The sequence below is a fragment of the Nesoenas mayeri genome (genome assembly GCF_963082525.1).
Source record: "Nesoenas mayeri genome assembly, chromosome: 3".
Lineage (NCBI taxonomy): Eukaryota > Metazoa > Chordata > Aves > Columbiformes > Columbidae > Nesoenas > Nesoenas mayeri.
Window position 1 is genome coordinate 100,232,161 of NC_137544.1, and position 21,201 is coordinate 100,253,361.

The 21,201-nt window shown below is 41.9% G+C and overlaps 1 protein-coding gene across 7 annotated transcripts in view; it reads left to right on the top strand.

Moving 5' to 3' along the window:
- Nucleotides 1-2,214: 2,214 nt before the first annotated feature.
- The window catches only part of MARK1 (microtubule affinity regulating kinase 1), a 59,413-nt gene continuing 40,426 nt past the window's right edge, over nt 2,215-21,201 (top strand). For all 7 annotated transcript variants that reach the window (XR_013921956.1, XM_080341528.1, XM_080341532.1 and 4 more), the window contains exon 1: nt 2,215-2,840. Coding sequence is in view for 6 of the 7 variants with exons in the window: in XM_080341528.1 (XP_080197654.1) it covers nt 2,790-2,840 (51 nt within the window). In the remaining variant the exon portion in view is untranslated. The remainder of the gene's footprint in view (nt 2,841-21,201) is intronic.

A 21,201-nucleotide genomic window follows, 5' to 3' on the forward strand; every position in this document is an offset into this window, starting at 1 on the left:
AGAAGCCGTGCTGCTGCTCCCAACTGAGCCCTGCTGGTGCTCTCTGACTCACACTGGCACCAAGCAGGACTTAATGCTGTTTGAAGCAGCAATAACTTTCTGCAGATTTTAGCACAGGCCTCAGACAGTTTGGAGCATCCTTCTTCCAGGCCATTCTGGCACTCAGCCCATTGCCCACTGTCTGTATTGTCTCTTTGGAGAGCAGCTGGGGGACGACAGGACCATCTCTGTGGTTACCTTCTCCTCCACACAGCTCCTCAGTTCCCGCATTTTTTCACTCGGGGAAACGAGAGGCCTGTAGTAATAACCGAACAAAAGTAAAACAAGCTATTAAATGAATGAGTGACCTTATTAATGTGAAAGAAGATGATAACAGTAGCAACTATGGCCAAAACAACTGCAAAGCCGATCTTCAGCTAACAAGAATTATTCCATTACTACACTTTTAATTTCTGCTGAACCAACATTCTCCTACGAATAACTGACCAAAACATATTCAAATCCTAAGGCAGGAAGTCTTTCTAAGCTTTCTCTTAGTGGTGCCATTAAACACATTTAGAAGACATTTGATTTTACACGCCTCTCCGACCACAAGCACGTACACAAATCCATACCACGACTGGCTTGCATCAAGAGTTTTGATCAAGTAACTGTTGCAGAGTCAGGCCCTACGCAGAGCCCCAGACACAGCCTTGTTCTTATTTGGGATAAAAGTGAATGCATTTTGATGAGCTAAGCAACCAAACTGGGTTAATATCCAGTTTGTCAACAAACTTGTTTTGGCATGCTGGCTAGACCATGTCTGTTTACCCCAAGTAAACCCAATCTTGGATTTTCTTCCCAGGAAAATGAAGGACCTGGAAATTTCCTTTGCAGCTGTAATATCCACAGCTATGTGAGGAGAAAGCCAGGAGGTCACAGAGGCCCTTGCAAGGATTTAGGAGGTTTTGGGCCATGGACTAGCTGGGAACCTCCATCATACCAGACAGACAAATCACGCCTGCTCAGAGCAACGTGATGCTGAATGTGCAAAGAGCGAGTCCAGTCGCACGGCTTGTACAATGTGGGGATGTTCTCTGCCTGTGCCTGCATCAGCTACACAGGAAGAGCTGTTCTCCCAGACACGTGGAGAACCCCACTGTTGGCTAACCAGCGCTGAGGAGCTGGGGGCACCTCCTGAATCACTCCAGAACTAGCACAGCCAGAACTAAAAATACTCTGTTTAGTGTGTTTACATAGAAATATAGGCACATATATATAAAACCTATAAATATAGGTAATAAATGACAATCCATGACCTTTCACAAGAACGTAAGGGCCTCCCGGACACAGACATATGACCAAGTGCCTTCCAAAGTACTTTTCATATGGAAGGCCTTTCAGAACATGGACTGTGTTAACAGCACTTATGAAGATGTTTACAGCCTCAGCTGTAAAAAAATATGTCAAAATATTGCAATGGAAATTCAGGCACATTGTTTTTATTTCGGTTTTGGTGCAGGGGAGGTGTTTATTATTATTTTTACAGATTACTTTTAGAATTTGGTGAGCGGTTTAGTTGGTTTTATAGCAAAAGCTGCTGTCATGTAAAAACTAGTGACTTTTCAAAGACAAAAATGCATGTATGGTTCTAATTTAAGTACATGAGGTCATCAGTTCAGTGTTTGAGGACCGTGTGCTGGTCGGACACGAGCAGAGGGACGTGTCGTACCGAGTCGTCTTGATCCGATTTCAGCTTCAAGTGGGTAAAGGAGGCTGGCTGGCTCAGGCGGACAAATAAACGACTTGATTTACACAGATGCTGACACAGGGTTTTAGGAGCCTCCAGAAAACCTGCGACCTGTGCGGGAGGGGAAAAGAGCAGCTCCACTGCCCTCTCCGAGGCCGGCTCCTGGTAACGGGAGAGTCCCCGAGACCTGCTCGCCAAGCCGCAGCGAGCCCCTGCACTCCCGTGGGGCCCGTCCCGCGTCCCTCAGGCGGGAGGAGGGCGGTGGCCAGCGGGGCTCGGATTGTCAGCCACCCCGGGAGCCGCCAGCCTGAGGGACGCGGGACGGGCCCCACGGGAGTGCAGCCTCCCGCCATCCCGGCAGCCGGCCCTGCCGCCGGGCCCTGACCCGGGCTCACCGGGACGCCCGCTCCCCTCGGCTTCCCGCACCAAGCAGCACACCTGCCCCGACCCGCTTCCACCAGGCCCGCACCCAACGCGCCCTCCCGACCGGCCCCCACCCGGACGGGTGCCGCGGCAGCGGGGACGGTGGCGCCGGCGGAGGCCGCTCGCCCGCCCAGCCCGCGTTTGCCGCGCCCGCCCGCACCGCCCGGCCCTTCCTGCGGCGCGGGGCGGTGAGCCTGGCCGGCGGGGCCGGGCCCGGCGCGGCGGGGCGGGGGCAGGCAGGAGGGGAGGGGTGAGGCGGCGAAGGGAGCGCGGGGCAGCGGCGGCAGGAGGAGGAGTCGGTGCCGCCGCCGGATGCTGCGAGGAGGCGCCGCGGCCCCCCCTGCGCTGCCGGCCGCTCACCTGAGCGGGCAGGAGGGAGGAGGAGGAGCCGGCGGCCGAGCTGCGCGAAGCCCGGCGGCGGCGAGGCGGGCGGGAGCGCGGCGGGCGGAGGGTCGGCCGGGCGGGCGAGGCTATGGCGCCGGGCGCCTAGCGGGGCCGGCAGCGCGGCAGGAGGCCCCGCGTCCCGCCGTGAGCGCCCGGCTGCCGGCGGGGGCAGCCGGCGGCCTCCGCCGCGGCCTAGGAGAGCGGGCGGCCTTCCCTTCGGCGCGCCGGGCGCGGCGCCGCTGCGGCCCACAAGATGTCCACTCGGACGCCGCTGCCCACCGTCAATGAGCGGGACACGGAGAACGTGAGTACCGCGCCGGGCCTCCCTCCGCCGCGCCCCTTCCCCGGCCCGCTGTCCTCTCCGTAGCCGCCTCTCCCCGGCACCTGGCAGCTGCCCGGCCTGCGCTGCCGCCCAGGCCAGGTGCCCGGGGGGTGGGCGGGCCGCGGCCGTCCCCTCGCCCGGCGGGCCGGGCGCTTCCCAGCGCCGGGCCGGCACCGCCGCCTGCCCGCGCCTCAGGCTCCTCCATGCGGCGCTGCTGGGGCGGGTCCGGCGCGTTGGGCTCCACGTCGCCCCAGCCCGCCCGCGGCCCCGGGCCTCCCGCAGGGTCGGAGGCGGCTGCCGCTCCGCACGGCGGACGGGCAATCCCCTTCTACGCGTTGTTGGGCCGGGCCGGGCCGGGCTGCCCTTATATGTACTTGGCTGTAGGCGCACACAGGCGGTTGGCTTCCGTCCCCCGCCGCGGAGAGGCCTCCGGGGCCGCAGGCCGAGCTGCCCTGCCTTCACCCGGCTCCCACGCCAGGCACCCCAGTCCCTGGGCCGGGGCACCCGCTCCTGGGCTCTCTGGCCGCCTGGCACTAGGCCCTGTCTCGCCTCTCTGGGATTCAGTCCTAGTTGCTCTTTGTTTGGTTTGCACCTCGACGATAGTCCCCGGCGTTGCTGTTACTGTATTCCTTCCTCTGTTTTGCTTTGTGTTGCGTCTGAGCAAAGCTGTGGTCATGTCCTTGATAGTTCCCGAGCTGATTGTTTGTATCTTCCTTTGTATTCTGTTTAAACATCTCTGTGCTTTTCCTCTGCTCCGCCTGGACTTGATGGAGCAGAAGCAGCGTTGTGCTCTGTTGTGGTGGTCTTCCTGCAGCCTTGGTTATGATAGATGTGGTACCTGAGAAATCGTGAAGTTCTGGACCATGTCTGGTCCTGTCCATCGGTGGTGATTATTTAAATAGCATGGGAGGTGTGAAATTTTCATCTGAAGTGTGGGGACCAATATTTAGAGAGGTATGTTTGGAATGTGTGCTAGATATCGTTCGTTGCCTTTGGGAAGGTGGCAGAAGGTGCAGGAGAGAAAAAAGGAGTTGTAGGGAATTCAGCGTGTGCAATCACATCCAACTTCTACTTGAGTGGAAAGTGACCAGTAAGAAACGAAGGAAGATGGCCTGGTGGGTTGAAATGGGTTGAAGAAGATGCTTGTTTGTATTGCATTAATCTATAAAAGTTCTGGCCAGCAGTAGGAGCTCATGTTTGTTACTGTGCAAGCCAAAGCAGCAGTGTCTACTGAGTAGGTTACCAAATTATATTAAATGAAAAGTGAATATGAGAAGAGGGTTTGGAAGGCAAAGGTAACAGAAATGAGATAATATAGTTAAAATCCTGGCTTAGTGTCTTCGTATCAGTGTGGTTACTAGTTAAAGCTTAAAGCAAATAGGTACACTTTGTGTTCTTACTTTTTGTGGACTGATGAGACCTGTATTAGTGTCAGAAGAAAAGCAAGTCCTTGAGGTAAAAATGAAATATTAGATTTAATTAAATGACAAAGTCCAGGTTTGAGTGATACACGTTACTCATGAATCTCCATTTTAAATATATATCGGAATGTAGAGGAGAGATAGATGACAGGAAGAGATAAGAAATATTTATGCGCATATCTAGTAATATAGCACATAAGACTTGCAAATTACATTTGTACAAAGCTAATGGAAATATTCTTACACATCATCAACTTCTATAGAATGAAGACTTCAATTAAAGTCTTAGTAGTTCATTTAGAAAATATTACGCTACTTTTTAATGCTCTATTTTGACACCTAGAGATAAGTGAGGAATTATTATTATTATCATAATTAATATTATTATTATTATTATTATTTTTATTATTATTATTATTATTTCAGAGGGTGCATTTGGTATGTAAAAAAACCCCAAGTTTGTAAAGGATATCAAAATATTGAAAATTGCAGATTTGCTCCTGAAAATCTTAGCATAAGTCTGTAACCTAATACTAATGAATGTAATCTGCCAGTAAAGAGCTCTGTGGTAGTAAGTTCCCATCTCTGCACAAAGTAATTCTAGTGCTGTCATGATTATGGCATCTACTGGGTTTTGGAGCAGGTATCTGAAGGAGGTGGTTGCTTCTGCCCTCTGGGGAGCCTTGGGAGACCCTCTCTGGCACCTGTGGTCTCCCTTACGTACGACTTTTTGCTCCTGCGTGTCAAATGTGGGATGGAGGAGGAGGAGGAGATCTCTTACTGATTTTCCAAACAGCAGCATTCCTTGGTTTAAAATGGACTCTGCCAGGGTGAGGTGAGACTCTTAATTTACTTTTAATGTGCTTCCTCCTGCTAATAAATAATAATGGGCCAGAGAAGTGTTTGTGCCGATGTGTCTCGATGCACACAAAGTGTAGCTAGTGAGCTCTGGGTAACTGAGGTGGTAGAAGGGAGAAGCTGTTGGAAAGAATGAGGAGTTAAAGAGCAGTGTGCACGTGAGTGATTTTGTCCTGGTACTTCCAGTTCCCAAGTACATATATTAGTGAAGCTCTCCCAAGTTCTGCAGCTAATGGTGATCTTTAGGAGAGCACTCTTTTCTTCTGTCTCATACACGTGGCTGTCTCAGCCATATTGCTCCATTGTGTGACTCTCAGGGGACAGACTGTAGCTCTGTGTCCCAGGGAAAGCTGATTGATGGTTCTGAGTACAAACCTACATACACATCCAGCTGTGCATTGCACGTGGCGTGAGGCCGTTGCATGAAATCATGGGGAGCTATCCTACCACCACCACCCTCTGTCTCTTGGCAGCTACTTTCCATGCTCTTTAAAGTAGAAAATAAATACAATTTCAACATATGCTCTTCTCAGTGAGTATTTAAGCATGTCTTGTCATTAAAAAAAAAAATTATAGTAATTTGATATAGCACCTATCATAAGAATATGCATTCCTTGAGTTACGGGAGCTCCTGGTAGGACAGGTGAAAAACGTGCATATTTCTGTCGTTCTTTGCGCCTTTTAACCCACAGTGCCCTTTGAAAATAATCTAGAAGGCAGAAGATCATGCGGCAGATTACTTGATAAGGTCCTATCAGAAAGCTGGAGTGAAAGGTACAGGGACCGCTGGCAACGCACAAACGACAGGTGGAAGGAAACGGTTGTAGTTAAACAGTCAGTATGTGTGTAACCGATACGCCCATGTTACAGAAATTCACCCCCTTTTCTTTTACTTTTTGCTGTTCTTTAGGTCTCCCAGTGCTATGTTTAACTTTCCTAGCATATGTCCATAAATATTTTTCATTAGAATTATTATTTTTCTTTCACAAAAGCTGTGTTTAAGGGAAAAAAAATAGAGTATGATTGCCCTTATTCGTATTGAACAGTTTATTGGGAAACTTGAGGAAATTATTGGGAGGACACAGTGCAGTGAAGATTATTTTTTTGCTTATTACCAGATTTCCTTTTTTTCAAGTGAGAGGCAAAAGTGTTCAAAATAATAATTTTCCTGTGTTTTGATTTCGTACATGTATCAAGAGGAAGCTGTAAATACTTAACATTTTACATAGGTTGTGGTAGGTAATGTTTCAGTGCATTCAGACACTTGCAGTTGGGATTAGTTTGGATGATCTGAGCTTCCTATCTCTGAGGTGGAGAGAGATGGGAATCAAACATTTTGAACTGGCTGCTCTTTTGCTTTCGTTGGGTTGGTATTGATTGAGGAAAGTGGGGCTTTTGTGTTTTTCCTTCATGTTGTATTGTGTCATGTCATTGAATTGGGGAATGGTTTTCCTGATTTAAGGCAAAATAAAAGAAATACATCAGTATATTATCTAAAATGTTTTTGGGGAGCTGTGTATAAGAAAAGACTCGCAGTTGGCTGTATACTACTTGCTTTAGTAAAATTAATGAAAATGAGAATGCTATAATTTGCATTTTCTGACATAAGGACTGCTTAGTCTGGCATAAGAATACTTTTTCTTCTGTAGTAAGTGAAGTTTAATCTTTGCGAGGTGTTACTATTATTTATGAAGGTATTACTGTTTGTCTGTCTTGTGGTGTCACCCACATAGCTAAGTTTTAAGGTACTATTTTGTTTTGCACTTTTCAGACATGGGAAAGGTGGTCAGTTCTGCTCCAGAGATCTTGCATGTTTATGGCAGAAGAAGGACCAAGCAAGGCAGAAGTGCTGGATAACACTGGCTGGAGTCAAGGAGGAATGTGGGAACTGTGGTTTATCTTGCCTAGCCACTGCCATATGAGAATGATTAAGAGATGTCATGGCAGAGGAAGTTTTAAGGACAATACAGTGACCTATGATCATGTGATTTGCTTCATTATCATACAAATAATTATAGTTTTGATACACACGCCCATTTGCAGGCTGGCGAGCGGAGGATGATGTCTCAGATGGCAGCTAAAGTGGGTGTGGTTAAGAATGACTTTTTGGTAGTGGAGACAAGGAGACAGCTGCTTTTTAAAGAGGAAAAAAAAGTGAACAGGGTAAGAGGTAAGAGGATGGAATGGAGTGGCCAGGTTAGGGTTATAGTAATTATACCATGTTTAATTTATTTCTGTGTTTTTTTTCTTCTGGAGTTGCTTTTGCACAATAAGAACACATGGTTTTGATTTGGACAGAGGGGGCGTGGGAGAAAGTATCTGACAAGAATTCTTTCTTTCAGTGCCTTAAGCAGAAGAATGGCCTAATTTCCAAGCCTTATGGGTTCAAGAGTACAGCTGTATCTTTCTTATCCACAGGAGATGGGCTTTAGCAAAGTGGAGAATGCCTGTGGTTTTTTTTTCCTTGTAAGATTATTTTTCTTTATCATAAATACACCAGTAGGTCATATGTTTGTTTGAATGGTAAGAACAGGGCATGTTCTCCTAATCTTATTTTGAAGGTTTGTGTTTTCTCTGTGCAGACTGTTTTTTGTTTTGTTTTTGTTCAGGTCTTGGGCAAGCTCCTAGGTTGTGGGGAAACACATGTTTAGCTAGAACATTATGCACAGAAAGAGCAGGGTTCATTTTGTTAGGAAGCAGGTTATCCATGTTGAAGTTAACCTTCTGTGTAACTCAGTCATGGCACAGGTGATACAGATCTTCAGTCTCATTTTCTCTTGGTAAAGAGAAATATTTTGGAACAAATGAGTGAGAATGTAGCTTCACACTTCATTGTTCTTTCTAGGCAATGTAAATATAGCCATATAGGCGTATAGTGTTGAAGTTCAGAAAGAGTTAATGCAGTTTGATTGTACTGCTTGTTTCACTTCACTTGAGGTTCAGAGGTGAACATCAAGTTGGATTGTTTGTAGTTGGCATTCTGAAAACTACTTACATGGTCAGTGGAGTTAAACGCTGAACTAGAACAAGAAGATTATGTTCCATGGAGCCTTGTTATCGGTGGGGTCTCTACCGTCATATTTTCCTGATCACATGGACGTACTGTTTATATGAATATAACTTTTTAATTTTTCTAACTCTGCCCTTAAAATGTTTTGTTCATCAGTAAAGGCAGGATTGTTTTTCCTTGCAGCATCCAATTGTATTTAGAAATTAATCTTTCCACTAGAGTTGTGGTTTTAACCATCACAATTGCTGTTGCTTGGCAGAGGGAGCTTTTTCTGATTGATATCAATATTTTAAACACAGATAAAGTAGAAATCCGTTTTTTCTTTTATGTGTGTATACAGCCATTTCGTTTAAACTATGTTCTCAATCAGGGCTTTGTATTTGCACTTGCAGAATTTTTTCTTGGTTTCAGAATTTAATACAGACCTATTCTTAATGTTTGAGAGAGAACTTTAAACACTGTTTTCCACTAGTGCAGATTCTTTGAGAAACTATCTTGTAAAAAGGAGAGATACTTGTGGAGCTGGAAATCTATGCTGAAAATAAAGCCCAAAGGTGGATTTCTTACAAATTGGCCTACTAACAACTTGAGAGTTTGAGCAAACCTTTCACATGTTGTGATATGAGAGAGAAAGCATTTTATCACTTCTGTTTAGATGTTATCTTTTAGTAGCGTCGACCTTTTTTTGTGTTTATTTTTTTTTAAATATACATTTTTGCTGTATGCTGTCCTCCAGGTTAAATACACTACTTGTAAGTTGCTGCAGACAGTGACATGTTTCAAACTGAGCTTATTTATCTTGCCGTCATAACATGATCTATTAATTTTATTTGTTGTTGGAAACACGATGCTTGCTTACTTGTCTCCCACCCCCCTTTTTTTAAATCTTCCTGGAATTTCAGAATCACTAGGACTTTTTTTTATGACTTCATAATTTTTTCTGGGTCTTCATTTTCAAATGTTTACTTCTCTCTAGGTAGTGGTAAATTAAGAAGTGTTCTCCACAGTTGAATATTTCTGAAAAAACTATGAAAGCAGGTTTCACCAAAACATTCACGTCATTCAGTGTAATGAATGTAATGCAACTGCATCTCAGTTTTAATAATAAGCTCTTTCTCCACATCAGCTACCAAGCCTGTTAAATTGTTAACATGTTTTTGTGTTCTCCTTGATCAGTGCTAAGGAAGAAAATTTCTCTTTTGTTTTTCTGCGAATAACTTAGTAAAATACTAAAGCTAAAAGATTGCTGAGATCTCAAGGTCAATTTCAGACTTTGTAGCTGTATGTGATGATGCAGCTTAGGCAGTTTTGGTGTGCATCCTAGTGAATCTAAGGTTAAAAATTGCAAGAGACTAAGATGATGTTGTTTGTTTTTTGTCTCTGAAGGCAGGTCTCCTTGTGCTTGTTTCACCTTATTTTTTCTAAGTAGTGACCAAACATGCTGTAGCTATCATGGCAAAATAGTTTAAGGCACAAGCAGTGGAAAGCACTCTCTGTGCTTATGATAATCCTGCTTCTTTGTGAACTGAGATAGCAGTTGCAAAAGAAGGTGCGTTTTTGTGTTTTTTGTTTGTTTTCAGATGAGCATTTTGTTAGGGATTTCTTTATGTAGGCTTTCAAAGAAAATGCAACTTATGCCGAAAGGCGCATGTTCACAGTCATAATAAGGCGTGTGCACAGTTGAATTCAGCTGGGCTGCAATTAACCTCTAAAACAATAAGCTGGACATGCTCTTGAAGCCGGGGCACAGCTTAGGCTGTAATGATTGATCAATAGACTGTATTTATGTAAAAGCCAAGAGTGCATGTTTTCTGTATATCTCTGTAGAACAGAAGATCATGATGTTATTCTGAAATTCTCAGTCTTATCAGGACAGCTGATCGACAGTCACTTTACATCACTTAAATCATCGTGGAAAGCAGGCTCTCTGTTCTGCTGGAATGAATGCATTGTCTGTGTGTTTTCAAGTTCTTGTATTCTGTTGTTTGTTGTATATGGATCAAGGAAAAATAAATTTTCTTTCTTTCATCTTTCTGTTCCTATGCTTGTGGGACACCTTAGGTGTAGGCTGGGGGTGATACAATGAGAAGTTGCCTGCGCTTCGCTTGTTTTGTTACCATTAGCATGGCTTACTGTCAAGGTGATTTCTGTGAAGACTTGAGTGTTCTGTACCAATGACTCCTGACCATTTCTGTGCCAACTATCTCAAGTTTGCAACATTTTATAAAAATGTAAGACCTATACATTCATAATACAGTAATACAATGTGTTTTGAAAAAAAGGGTTATTTTTCTTCACACTTGCATTCTTCAAAAGACAGGCAATATATCAGAGAGAGGACTTTTGGTTACAGGAAGCTTTAGATAGTTTCATGGTTTTAATTTCCAAGCCGTTTACCCAATCTAAAGAAGTACTTGCAGAAAAAAATAAGCAGTGTAACATTCTTTAAACTGCTCAGTCATTTTGGATGCCCAGTGAGTATAATACCATGACATGTGTGTTCATACTTCTAATGGTTTCCCGGGTAAGGACTGATAAACATAGTTGAGTTGTACTGAGGAGACAATGAGACATGTTAATGACTTCAGATCAGTGTCCGCCTTGTTCACCATGACCATTGTGTTGTGTTGACAGTAAGTGGAGTAATAATCCTGTTTTATGTTTAAACATCTGGTACCTAGAATCCACAAAAGTAGGAAAATAATCATGTTAATGAGAGCAGATAATGATATCCAAAGTTATGATATATTTTAATGGATTCTACATAAGGAGGTTTGTCCAGTAATGTTGCAGAACTGTATTTTAAACATACATAGTTGTGATATGAATAGCTTGAATAATTAGACAGAACTTTATTTCATGTCTGAAAGCACTTGTGTAGCACATGGGTGTTCACACAGCTGAACACAGAGTTACCTGATAACCCATGGCAGTCTTTTGCAAGAGCGAGCGATATTACTCGTGACAATGTCTTATTGTTTTTGTATTATAAAGTAATAGTAGTGCATGATAACTTTTAAAATCTCAAGCAGACACAAAATTAGGCAAGGTTGTTAGAGAGAAGTGTTATCTTTCATTAAACAGATGTGGTTGGAGAAAATAGATTAGATTTGGATAGATGAGGCTCCATCAGGGCTTGCTGTAAAGGTTCCCACCCAAGGCTAACCTCGTGGTAAAACCTGTAGTACTTCTGCTCCGCCGTGCTTCTGTAGAAGGGCCCCCGCCTTTCTCGTGATGCAGTAAAACACGCACCTTCTTGTAAGCGGAGGCACAGCCTTAGTCACTGCGATAGAATGCTATTTTCAGCTCTCTTGGAAGCTTTCCTCCCTGCTTCCTACTTTCCTTGCTGTTGGTTCTTTTCCTTCTTAACCCAATGCTTAGAAAGAAAGAAAAATAAAAACATATTTTGCTTGTCTCCAAGCAGCGCCCTTTTTCAGAGGGGAAAAGGCCATTTATTTGTCATCTTAATGTTAAAGGTTATCACATAGACCATTTTTCTTATTTAGTCCCTCAAATACTTGACCAATTTCATTTTAAAACTTGGCAGTAGTCTGTAACCTGCCATCACAGCAGCTTTATTGTTGCATGCTTCCCAAATCCATCTTTCTGTGAGTGTATTTACCCATGTTCATGAACTTGCTCGCCATTTAATACCTGTAATTTCCTATCTTATCCCATTCTTTCTCCCCCACCTTGTTTTCCCTCACATTTTGCTTACTAACATGCTTTTGTGCTTGAGCTTATGTGCTTGTTGCTGACTTCCTTATGCTTCTCACTCTTTCTGGGACCTTTTCCAGTTTTGCTCATTTAATGACATAAGCAAAACCAATACAAAGCTTTACTGAAGCTATGTAGTTGTAGCTTCTGTTTATCCTTCAAGAAATAAATATCCTTTTGTATGAATCCCAAGGAGCATTTTATTATGGGAATAATCTGAATTGTTAAGCTAAAGGGAGTGAAGAAATGTTTTGCTGTGGGTGGATTGAGGGGAATTGTTTCTGGTTTGGGGACTATTCTTGAAATTATTAGCAAGAAAGATTGTTAGAACTTTAAATACATGTCAGACACTGTTTTCCTCTCTCTGCATTTCCTTCCCTCCCCCCTAGTAAAGTTAACTGTGCTTTCTTTTCTCAGATAGCAGCAGAGAGTAACCAAAGCTTTATAATGATTACTTAGAAAGGCCATACAATTTTATAATGTTCTTTGTAGAGAGAGAGATTTTTTTCATAAACGTAGTAGATACACGAGGAATTTAATGTGCGAGAATTGCAGAATTAGGGAAAGCAAAGTGTAGGGCGTACTGCAGTACGTGTAGCAGCAGTGTAAATTACTTGTTCATAAACAGTAAATATCTGAAATTCCTTTTGAGAGTGCATGCTTGGCTTCAGTTGTATACAAGTATCTTCCTAATTCTTAGATGTTTCTGTCATTACTTAAAATAAGCAGAGGCATAGCTTAAAAGTTCAGAGAATCTTGCACATTAAGAAGAGTCTGATTCTTGCTGTGGAAATTACCTTAGCCTGTTAAATGCTACATTGAGCTCTTACAGAGGATATGGTTGTTTTCCACAAATGGATTACATATGTAATGTATTTACTCATATCTCTCTTCCAGATAGTATTATCGATTGAAGGTAATAGAATTCTTTGAAGCATTTGGGTTTTTATTTAGTAATTTTTTCCAACTGTAATCAGATTTTTCTCCCACTGCAATTTTGGATTGTCCACCAGTGGTTTTTTTTTTTTTTAAAAAAAAGAAAATCAGCAAAGTGTCATTACTTGGTGAAGGACTAAATTAGTATTTTTCTCCTTAAGATCAGGCTCTACAAGGAATAACAATTGTAATCATTCGATACAATGAGATGTATATAAAAATATTAATAATACTTTTTTTGAGTAGTATTTACCAGGTATATATATGAATGATAGGTTTTCAAATTTGCTTTTCTTAATAGGACATTAAATGAACAAGGCTGTCTGCTTTTGAGAGTTCTTTCTTCCACTTGTAGACATAAGATGGCCCATGGACAAAGAGAGTTTGTGAAGTTAAAGCACTTCACAATGAAGCTCTTGCTCCATCTACTGCATAGTCCGGAGAAATCTTATCTAAAGAAAGTTATGAGCAATGAGGGTTGATCTAATATAGGTGCTGGAATTAGTCATTGAAAGACATAATTATTAGAGAAAGTATGCCTACAGTAGTGTTTGTAAACAGGCTAAGGGAAATTGAATCCCTCAACCTTCGCAAAGCAAAGTAGACTGATAAAATAAAAACTGCATTTAAAAGTTTGTTTTAATAAAGGTATTCCTGCTTATCCAGTGACGGGAGAAATATAGCGCTCATATAAAAATCAAATTCAATGTTTTCTAAATATAACAAGATATAACAACAGCAATAATAATCAGTATTTTATTTTTGTTTGACCTTTTTTAAAGCTTTGTATTTTTGTATTGTGTACAAGCTTTTTCACTGTTACTCATTAAATCAGTTTCCTAGTAATGTGTAATATTTTGTTTAGATAGGATTATTTTCAAAGTGTGTGGTGTCGAGCCTTCTGGGGTAGCATAGAAGAGACAAACTGGATGCCTGTATCCATCTGTATGTTTTCGTTCCCTTCACATAGTAATTACTAAACTAAAGAAGCTGGATTAAACATACCACTTGACTATTAGACTAAATTTATTATGATAAAGTGAAATATTAATGGTGTATGAGCCATTTTCTTAAATTAAAAAAAAAAAAGACAAGAAAAAGCGAACTGGGAGACTGTCAAGTATATTGGCAGGTAGTATAGTTGTCATATATTGGAGTTAAATTTGCCTCCAGGTAATTTTTGAGGAAAGATAGAAAGCTGTGCCTAATTTCAGGCCAGCTATTGGGGGTAGGAAGATGATAGAAAATGAATATATTATTTGTTAGGTGTGTGGTGAAATAGGAAAGATACTTAACGCAACAGCTCGCATCCCCTGGAATTGGAAAGGTACTCATTAGTTTGGTAAATTAAGGAAAAAAAATTATAAATGAAGTTCCTGGTGAGCCTAAGATGATGTAGGGATCACAGCATTGCAGAAGGGGATATGTGATCATGTCTCCTACAGCGCTGTGCCTTTCCTTATCTCCTAAAAGGCAAGGAGCATCTTAGAACCGTGAGTGGGAGAGGGACCCTTGGCAGGCTGGTGGTAGAAGAGAGAATATGATGTTGCTGTCTGACCCATCCGAATAGGCGTAATGATTCAGTGATATCAATTTGAAATCTGTATAAGGATAACTCTCCTTTAAGGTTCTCAGGATGGAGTCCCAGTTGCTGGTTGGTAAACTGATAATCCCTGTCACCTGCTGACATTGTCCTTGGGTTCCCGTGACTTGTCTGCTTTACTGACTTTCTCCTTCTTAAGACCGAAAGAAATTAATTCCTGTTTTAATATGAGACGGCATCTGATTAGGTAAGCCACCTCAACTGGGGATTTCCAGACTGTAAGACGCATTGCTCTAGTGTTATCCAAACTGTTGTGATGCCCAGCTCAGGACAGAACCAACGATTGCCACTGCTAATCGTGGTCTGGAGGCCACCATTGCTGCTACTGGTTATTTGCTGTACCTCACCATATAGATAAAGAAGTATGGAAATGTCTGACTTTGACAGCTTGCAGGCTGGGGTAATATCTAAAGACCATAGCTGGGGATCTGGGATTCCTCACCTGCTGATTGTCAAGGACTCAAAAGAGAGTGTCATACTTCCTTTTTTTTTTAAAAAAAAATATATATATACTTTTTTCCTTGCTGTTGGGTTGGCCGTCTGTTTTAATGACTGTATTCATTTTGAATACATATTAGTTTTTGCTCAGCCCTTTAATTGTAGATTCTTTGACTTGTATTCTTAAGCTTCATCAGTATATATGTACATAATTTCTTCCACATTTTCTTACCTTTTTATTTTAATGGGCTGAGTAAATAAAGCGGCTGTTGGTTTTAGTATTTTCTTTGCATCCCCTGATGTTTTTTCTTTCACTTCCTTTGCTGAGTTATGTAACACAGATTATTTCATTTATGTTCATTCTTTTTCTTGTGCTTGGATTTTTACATCTCAGCTATATTCATACATGATTTCTGTTTATGGTTTGAATTCAGTACATTGACAGATACCTGGGGTATATATGCAATTGTCAGTGTTCATTATCTGCCGTATTACTGTATCTGCCAGTTTAAAGCATATAAAGAAATACATTATTGTTTTCTAGCTGTATTATAAACTTCGCAAAATCTTTGAGGAATATTGCTTGTGTTTGCTTTTTATTTCCTTTTTTTCAATTTAGGTTCCTAGTTGCATATATTTGTGAAGTGCTAAATTGTGATAGCTTGTGATCATAAATAATTTAACTCTACAGATTAAAATAGGTGGCTGCATGAGTTTAGAAACAAGGGACTTTGAGGATATTATAGTCCAAGCTCTGTGTAGAGCACACTCTTTGAAGACCTGAGCTGGTCCAAGTGACATACAATGTTTGGACAGCTTAAAGATAACTGTAAATCTGTACAGAGTTGGGAATATGTTTGCTAAGTTGAAATGTGGTGTAGTATTATCCATATAAAGGTAAATACTTACTATAGCCCAACTGAGGATGTTTTATTTGATCTGTTAATTAACAATTACATGAAAAACGAGGCAGAAGGCACTCAGCAGAAGATTCTCTTCAGTTTACTTCGTGTCAGGTTTTTTTGGTTTTGTTTTCTTTGGGTTCACCATGTCCCACTATACCAGCTGGCTTCAGTACATCATCATAATCTTGCTCTGTATCTAAAATATGGTTTACACTTTCAGAAGACCAACAATGTTCAATGATGCCCACAGCTCCTACCATCAGATCAGACCCTGCTAGAGTGTTCTCTGTAGACAAAGTCGTGGAACCTTAGCGCTGCTTGAGCGCCCGCTCCTTGGTAAAAGCGTCCTACATCATATAAGGTGCTTCCTTTTCTTAGAAAGGTGGCTGGTTTTCCCATGCCAAAATATACGTTACTTCTCAAAGTCCATCTTTGTATCAATGCTTATTAAAAAAAAAAGTGTTTGCAGAATGCTGAGTCTGATTATGTCCTAGCTTAAACATTAAAACTGCATCTCCCTAGCAGGTGTGGTCCAGTAGGCACTGTGCACTTCTGTCTTCTGAGACAAGACTTGTTAATGACACCAGAAGGCCTTGATGTAGAGAGATTGACCAGAAAATATTATCAAACCTTGAGGCTGAAGAAGCTAAGCTATTAATAGTATGCTGTAGTGCAAGAGGCCATGCCACATGCTTCCTAGCTCAAGGAGGACTCCCTTCCCCTCCCCAAAGGCTGCAGGTCCAGTGGAAGGCCATGGGATAGGCATTTTGATCTGCTGTAGATCCATGCATTATTTTCCTCTTCTAATTCTCAACATTTACTGGTTGCTCAACTACTTTTAGATAAATTTTTGTTGTATGTACTTTATTCTACAAAGGGAAATATTAAGATGAGTCTTCATGACATTTAGATTAGACTTCCAAGATCCCTAAAAGCTGTGTGGCAAAAGAACATTAGAAAATTCTTCAGAATACTGGGTAGCTTCATTCAAAACATAGCTTGACATGATCCTCAAACATCACAGAGGCTGCACTGCCCTGTTCTGGGGTTTCTTTTCTAGGACGTGTGTGCATCAATGAGTATGTATTGCTATCAGTTTGGATATTTTAATTGGCCATCTCATCACTTTCTAGAAGCAGGCTTTACTACAGAAAGTTAATAAGACCTTCAGATAAAATAGTCTTCAAAATAAGATGGTCATCTATCTTGATGGCTTCACCATTGGATCCATTGGATGAATCTACTAATGGGGATGTAAAGATGTTAGAAATGCTGCCCAGCTTCCTACAGAAGTAACTTAATTTTCCCTTTTATGTAGCAAAAATGTTAAGGGTGCTTTGCCCATGCACATCACTCCTAAAGGGTAGCTTTGTAAGTTTGCATTGTGTGCTCTTCTGTCTCGCACACCCTGTGCAGGTACACAACACAAATAAGCAAGTCTGCTTATTTGTTTGTGGTTTTCCTTTGGTTTGGGTTTTATTTGTCTGTGTGTGGGTGGGTATTCTCTCGCCCCCCCGCCTCCCTCCCCTCCGTTCTTTGTTTTTTTCCTTTCTACCTTCTTGTAGAACATAAATATCTCCTAGCTTAAGTTTCACTGCTGGTGTAGATTTGCCTCTGGATTATCAAGAAAAGCACTGTGATCAATTTTCTTTTCCATGTGGAAGCACACTGTCAGGACAGGGATAAGGAGAGTTTAACGTGGAGCTGCTGTGGCCCTGTCTTCCTGGTGCTGGGTGTTCCACTTCCTCCTTTGGCCTGTGCTGATGTTTGGGAAACTCTCTGGGGGTGCTCGTGCTCGGGGAGTTGGGGGTTACCCTGGCAGAAGGGACAGCTGGGTTTTGTCTGGCTTTGGTCCCTGTGTTGACTCTCCATCCCACTGCCCCAGTTGTGGTGCAGCTGTAAGTGGGTTGCAAGCATGTGAGCTACTTCAGCAGCCATCATGCCACATGTGGACTCTTGTAGAGTTGTTTTAGGTGTGCAACGGGCAAGGAGAAAATTCCCATTTTGTAACCTTTGAGAGAAAGAAAGATTGGGATTTGGAACCTGGTCTCCAGAGGAACTGGGGTTGGACAAAGCATAAACTATCGGTGCATTACTCGAGCATTTTCCTGATGCTACCTGATTGTACACAGTTGCCTGGAGACACAAATGTTAAAATATTACCTTATTTGAGAGAACTTCTTCCTTTATTGAGTCACAATGTACGTGATGTGGCGTTGGACCTAATAAAGGAAAAACGGGTTTGACTGAAAAAAAAAAAAAAAGGGTTATGGTTAAGGTGTTTGTGTATGTGTTTTCCTTCTGTAGAAGAAACCTCAGCTGGACCAGAAAACTGATTGTTTGGTCACGAGTGTCAGAGACACTTAGCTTTAGGATCTAGTAGCCCATTTGTGAGTAAATGTTGCCTTTTGCTGCCATTCTCCTCATCTGGAGAAAAGCCTCATGTCTGCAGACTGTAAAAACAGCCTTTTCCCCTTAGTCTTGAAGTCTGGTATTTAAGCATTTTCTGTTTCTTGTAGTCCTCCAAGCACCTGAGAAGCTCCATGTGCTTGACATGATCCTGAACTGTAAGTTGTTTCATGTCTCCGTTCTCCTGCCTTTCATCAGGCCGGTTGCAGAATGACCTGACTGCATCATTTATAAGCGCAATAAAAACTCCTGCCAATTTCCTTTGCCAGAAGTTTTGCTTTCTGGGTGTGTTCATGTTCCTGTTTGGTTGGTTCAATTAATGATCAACGTTAGCATTTCGTTTTCTTTTCTGAGGATTTTTGAGCAAACTGTGAATGCCATGGCATTCAGTAGCAGTGCCCTGTAGCTGCCTGCATCTCTGGCTGCTGGTAGGGTGTTCTGGGTGAATTGGGAACGCTCACTGGGAGCTCTGTGCTGGAGAGTTAGAAGATCTCATGAAATAAGTAAAAAAAAAGTCTAGTGAGGTTAAACTGATCGCCCCCTGAGGAAAGAGCAATGGCTGGCAAGAAATGGTGAAAGAACTCTTTCTGTATGAAGGGCAGTGTTTAATTGTGTCCAGGAGGCTGCAGCAGGAATGGCCTTTCTCCTTCCTTCCCCCTCTTGTAACTGCTGCTTTTCAGAAACACAGGTTTGTGTTGAGTTTTGTGGGTAACGGACTTTAATAATTTTATTTTGACAAGCTAGGGAATGTTATACTCTTTTGCTTAGTAGGAGTGACTGTAGCTTCTAGTGGTATACCAAATGACAAATAAAAATTACTAAATGTGAGAGAATTTTAGGGAAAACTGTTGTTTTTTGTTTTACCTTCCCTCAGTTCCATCTGTGCTTTACTGCAGCAGCTTTTAGCTGGCTTGTCTCAGTTTTCACTGGGGCTACAGGGAGGGTTCAGCTTTGTTGTAGCAATTAATGGCTATGGTATGGGCCGACTGTCCTGAATTAGCCCTGGAAAATCTTGTTTATGTGTTTGGGATGAGTCAGGAAGGAAAGTGCCAGGTTGAAATAACTGTGCCAATTCTGAGCGAAATGGAACAAAAGCAGGAAGGTCCTGTTCTGCTGCACCTGCGCGCCTGGCCGGGCTGAGGGCTTCAGGCCCAGGGAGAGGAGGAAGCACGTTAGTGAGTTCAGGTTACGAGACCTGATTTAATGCTATGAACTATTTGTTTTTATGACTTCTCAGGGGATGACCAGCACATTATATTATTTTTTTAATACTTAAAAAGTATCTGTGATTCCATGTGATAATGAATGTCCCTCTTCAATATGACATTACTGCTGTGTTAAAAACATAAAATTGGGAGCAAGCTTACTATAACATGGACAGGATTTACGACAGGTTAGTGTCACCATATGAAAATTGAATGTTCTGAAGCACCTTGTGTATGAACTATTGAAACTCACATTAGCTATGTATGGTGCTGCACTGGTAGATCGTGGCCTCCATTTTCTACCCTAGATTGCTTCAAGTATGGAGCTGTAAACATTGTATCCTGTGTAGTTTGTGATTAGAAAAACAATTCTGTCTCAGAGTTGGCAAACTTATTTCTGATATGTCTCACAAAGCTATATTAAGCACTTAAAAACAAACAAAAGAACCCAAACAAAACAAAACCAAAAAAAAGCTACCAAAACTTCTAAGGGCCTTAGATACCATAGTAACAAGCACAAGATGAGATTTACTAAATGTTCAGCATAAGTTTACCCATCACCAGCATGTATTTATGCTTTTAGAAAGTAATCTTTATTGTGTATTGAAATGAAGGGATTGCATTTTATCTTGCAATAGAAATACTTTACCATTAGCTTTGAAGTTGTTTTTGAAATGCAGAATACTGCAATTGGGAAGAAAAGGGAAGAGATACAAAAGTAAGGGAAAGTTATTTTGTATAGTATCTCACTTGATACTATATACTGAACTCCATGTTTATAGTTTGGTTTGGTTTGGGTTTTTTTTAAGTTTTATATAAAATGCTTTTCAGAGTTACAGCATCAGTTAATGAAATGTTTCCATATGCTTGACCGAGGTAGCTTTATTCAAAATCATTGTTACTTATTGCTGATAGCTTCAAGCTCTTTCAAAAGTTCATGCCTAGAATTCCTACATATTATGTAAATCTGATATAAACAGAAAGATGCACATACGTGGGTTTGATTATTTTCCTTGTGTACTTCTGGAAAGCCTGTGTGTGCAGGCTCAGAGTACAGGTACAAGTTAAAGACAAATGTCACAATTTTGTCTAATTCTCTTCTGTCTCTGCCATGTATTGACTTTGGTATAGAATTTAAAATCTGTATGTATTTTTTCCGTCACTCTGTGTGTGCTTCTTGGGTTTTCCTGAGCTGAGTCCTGCATGTTATCCTATTTCAGTGGAGCAGATTGATTGCTTTGGGCCTTGGTTGTTGTTTGTAGTTTGTTTCTTTTGGTTTTTAAATAACGAAGTTTTTGTCATGTATAGACAATCTAGTATGCATTTAATTGCTGATAAGAAATCATGGAATCATGTGTGCATACATTTAGCCTTTTTCATTGCTCCCTCCAAAGCACTTTTTCACACGTCTGAAAGACAGGAAAAATTAGAGTACATAGTGCTCTATTAATGTTTTCATTGAGATTAGAGGTGTTTTGGTAATTGCAGTGTGATGTGATTGGTATGTGTGGCAAAAGTAAGCTGTGCAGATGTGAGATCTACTTGAAAGAGGAGTGCCAGAGCCCTGAAACAGGTTGCCCAGAGAGGTTGTGGAGTCTCCTTCTCTGGAGACATTCAAAACCCGCCTGGACACATTCCTGTGCGATCTGCTCTGGGTGAACCTGCTTTAGCAGGTGGGTTGGACTAGATGATCACGAGAAATGCCTTCCAACCCCAACCAGTCTGTGATTCTGGGAATCCTCTTTTTCTGGCACTACCTGATGGATCAGGTACTGTAATGTTGTGCAGTTCGAAGTTGCACCATACTTCATAACTGTAAAGCTGGACCTCTTGGTGTTCTT